General features: G+C 49.1%; 1 protein-coding gene across 1 annotated transcript in view; it reads right to left on the bottom strand.

Annotated features, from left to right (window-relative positions):
- Window positions 1–542, bottom strand: part of LOC101989846 (CUB and sushi domain-containing protein 2-like) — a gene marked incomplete at its 5' end in the record, with an annotated part of 31,392 nt that extends 30,850 nt beyond the window's left edge. The window contains one exon of the mRNA XM_013355622.2: window positions 334–542. Within this exon, the coding sequence (XP_013211076.2) occupies window positions 334–542 (209 nt within the window). The remainder of the gene's footprint in view (window positions 1–333) is intronic.
- Window positions 543–3,216: the final 2,674 nt, after the last annotated feature.

Below are 3,216 nucleotides of genomic sequence, written 5' to 3'. Positions count from 1 at the left end.
ACACACACACACACACACACACACACACACACACACACACACACACAGGCATGCACACACGCATATATGCAGCAGCATTATATGATGATAAATTATTTGTTCTATGAACTAAATAAGGCTTGCAAGATGATACTTGATTTCTTCTTAAGACCCACGATGAAGTGTTCCACAACTGTATCTAGGGGTTTAATGGCTCCACTTGTGACCTTTCACAGCCTCAAGGGTTCCTTGCATGAGGGAAATGACCCTGGGACTGAATGCCAATGGCTAGTCCTCCTAGGCCGCAGAAGCCTACAGGGTGGGGGAGACAGCAGGGCAGGAAGGGTGACTCACTTCTGCAGGTGGGCAGTGTGTCACTCCACTGACCGCTGGCCAGGCACTGGGACCTGGCAGCCCCCTCGGCTATGTATCCCGGGTTGCAAACGAACTTGACCACGTCGTTGAGGTTGAACTGGCTGCCCTGAGTGAGGCCGTTGATTGGATTGCCTGGGTGTCCACAGGTAATTGCTGCAATCAGAACAGAAGATAGGTGAGCCCACCATCTATTCCACAGCCCCACATCAGCCTCTTCTCACCTGGGATGCTGCCTGACCTGCATCTGTCTCCAGGGAGAGGAGGTTTTGGCTAGATCACTGAGGATGCAGGACAGGCAGGGTATGCCTTGCAATTAGTATTGTTTGCTAACTTTGTGCCAGCTGGGCAAAGGATCATGATGCCCTCACCAAAGCTAAAAGCCATTCGATCTAACTCAGAAGTGTGATGAATGACATGACAACCTGGGGAGCCCTGACTTTTAAGGGAAGACAGACCAAAAAGCCTACAAGGGGAAGAGAGGAGAGGTCAGAAACAAAGGTCAGTGTAGTTCAACATGAGGCACAGACAGAGCCGAGGGGACAATCCCAGGCCTCGGAAGATAATCTAAAATGTCAGGTAGTTCAAAGAGGGAAGAGTGCCAGCCTGAGGGGTCACTGGTGAACCAGGCATGTCTTCTGCTGTCGCAGCCCAAGTTCACTGCCTCCCCCTTACTCCCAGGCTGCAGACCTTGTTCGGGGACAGCAGGAACAGCCACTGCCATCCATTGCTACCTCCTGTGTGCCATTCTGCCCCTAGAGCCCTGTGTTTGCTGCCTGCTCCAGAGCTTCGTCTGTGACATCCTGTCTCTTGCCCTGTATCTCTTGGCAGTGGGGCTCAGAACCAGGGCTCCTTTTCATGAGGAGGTTCTTTCTGGCTGGAGCAGAGAAATGCTGGGGGAAGAACTTGGCTCAGAATACAGTGGCTTTTGCTGCCAATGAGAGAAGCATAAGTTGACTGGAGCAGACAGCTGTGATACTTCACTTGAATTGTCACCGTGACTGCGTGGAAAAACACCCTGAAGTTCAGAAAAGGCCATGTCTGCATGCCTCGATGAGGGCATGCCCAGACATGAGAACAGGGCTGCTCTGACCCAATGAACAGACTAGTAATCCCTTGACGGAATGGTAACGCTGTGGCAGTTGGGAGATGGTGGAAAGGAAGAGGCAGAGTCTAGTGGGAGGAAGTACATCATCAAGGGCTGGTTTTAGCGACCTTGGCTTCCTCTTGTTTTGCCTTTCTGGGCTTCCTGGCTGCTGTGACATGAACTGTGGGCTCCACCAACGCCTTCCCACCATGATGGATGAATGCTTCTGCATCCTGGAGCCTAAAATAAATCTTTCTGGTTGTTTATGCCGGGCATACCAGTTCACAGGGATGAAAGCCCGAGTTTATCCCAAGACCTGTGACTTTGACCTAAGTCTGACCAGAGTGTCTTTAGACTAGTCAGGCATTCTGTACCCGGCCCCGACATCAGGCATTTTCATGTGAGCCTCTTAGGTGTAATGAAACGTGTTTGATGTAGACACATCTGGAAGGAGGGCTAGATATGGGTTGGTCTCACTTTCTGTAAACTTAACACCAAGGAGGTCGCTAAGGCTGGCTTTAGACATTACTGTGGAGCAGCCTGCTTGTCTAGTGGCCTGCTCCATGTATGAGGAGTTAGATGAAGAGGAGCAATTAGAGACAAAACTTTGCCTTATAGCAGTAAAGAGCAAAAACCCTTGCATTTTACATAAAGGCTTACTTTAGGGAACCCTAAAAAGTGAAGAATTTTCCAAATTACTTGTAGGTAGCAGAGGATCATGGTGCCCAAGTAAATCCCCCCAAATGCAAATTAACAAGAACAAATAAAAGAACAGAAAACCTAGGCCTGCAACAACCAGGACAGGACTGCCCTGGGCTTTAAACTGCCTGGGAGTTGAAGAATGAACAGGCCAGGCACAGCAGGCCTGAGCCAGACCTTAACGCTATAATCTAGGAGGAATAAGAGTAGAATAGATGCATTCAGAGACCCACAGGATATCCAGGGAAGCTGTCATGTAGCATTCAGCCCTCGGAGAAATATCAGACTTCAGGGACAAAGTGAAAACCAAGCAGAGCCTCCCTGAAAACCACCCAGCGGGAACCTAATACACTTCTGCAGGTTGAATGTTCAGACGGAGCGTGGAACAGTGGTTGCTCAGGGAAGGGCAAGCACAGAAAGGAAATGCTGGTGTGATGATCCAAAGGTGCAGCCCCACAGGACTAGTGACAGTGACAGAGCATGGGGCCCAGGGCACAGCACAGCGCCTGCAGTTAACAGCGCTGTATTGCGCGCTGGACTTTTCTCAAGAGAGTAGGCTTCAGGCATGCTTCCCATCCGCATGAAAGAAAGGAAATGATATTGTAATTTTCTCGACAGCTGTCATCATTTCCCTATGGACATGTACGCTGAAATGTGTTTAAATAAATACAATAAAAGAGGCGTGGGCTTACATGCACACATGTAGTAACATACACCGATAAAATTATGATGGAAGAATATTTTAGAAAAATCAAAGAAATAACTTGTGATCAAGGATTTTATGGCCAATCCATCTGCCTTTCGAGTGACAGGGAATAGAAAGGAGTTTCAAGCAAGCAAGCAAGCAAGCATACCTTTGTGCCGGTACACACCTATCACACCAGTGCTCAGGAGCTAGGAGGACAAGGACCACAAATTTGAGGCTACATAAGGAGACCTGGTGCTAAAATACCAAGGGCTGGGGATGCGGCCTAGTGGCAAAGCACTTATTTAGTACACACCAGGTCATGGGGTTGATCTACAGCAATCGCTTGTGCGCACGTGCACACACACACACACACACACACACACACACACAC

The sequence above is a fragment of the Microtus ochrogaster genome, unplaced genomic scaffold (assembly GCF_000317375.1).
Source record: "Microtus ochrogaster isolate Prairie Vole_2 unplaced genomic scaffold, MicOch1.0 UNK359, whole genome shotgun sequence".
Classification (NCBI taxonomy): Eukaryota; Metazoa; Chordata; class Mammalia; order Rodentia; family Cricetidae; genus Microtus; species Microtus ochrogaster.
The sequence above is the reverse complement of the archived record's forward strand: the minus strand, read 5'-3'. Positions and strand labels throughout refer to the sequence as shown.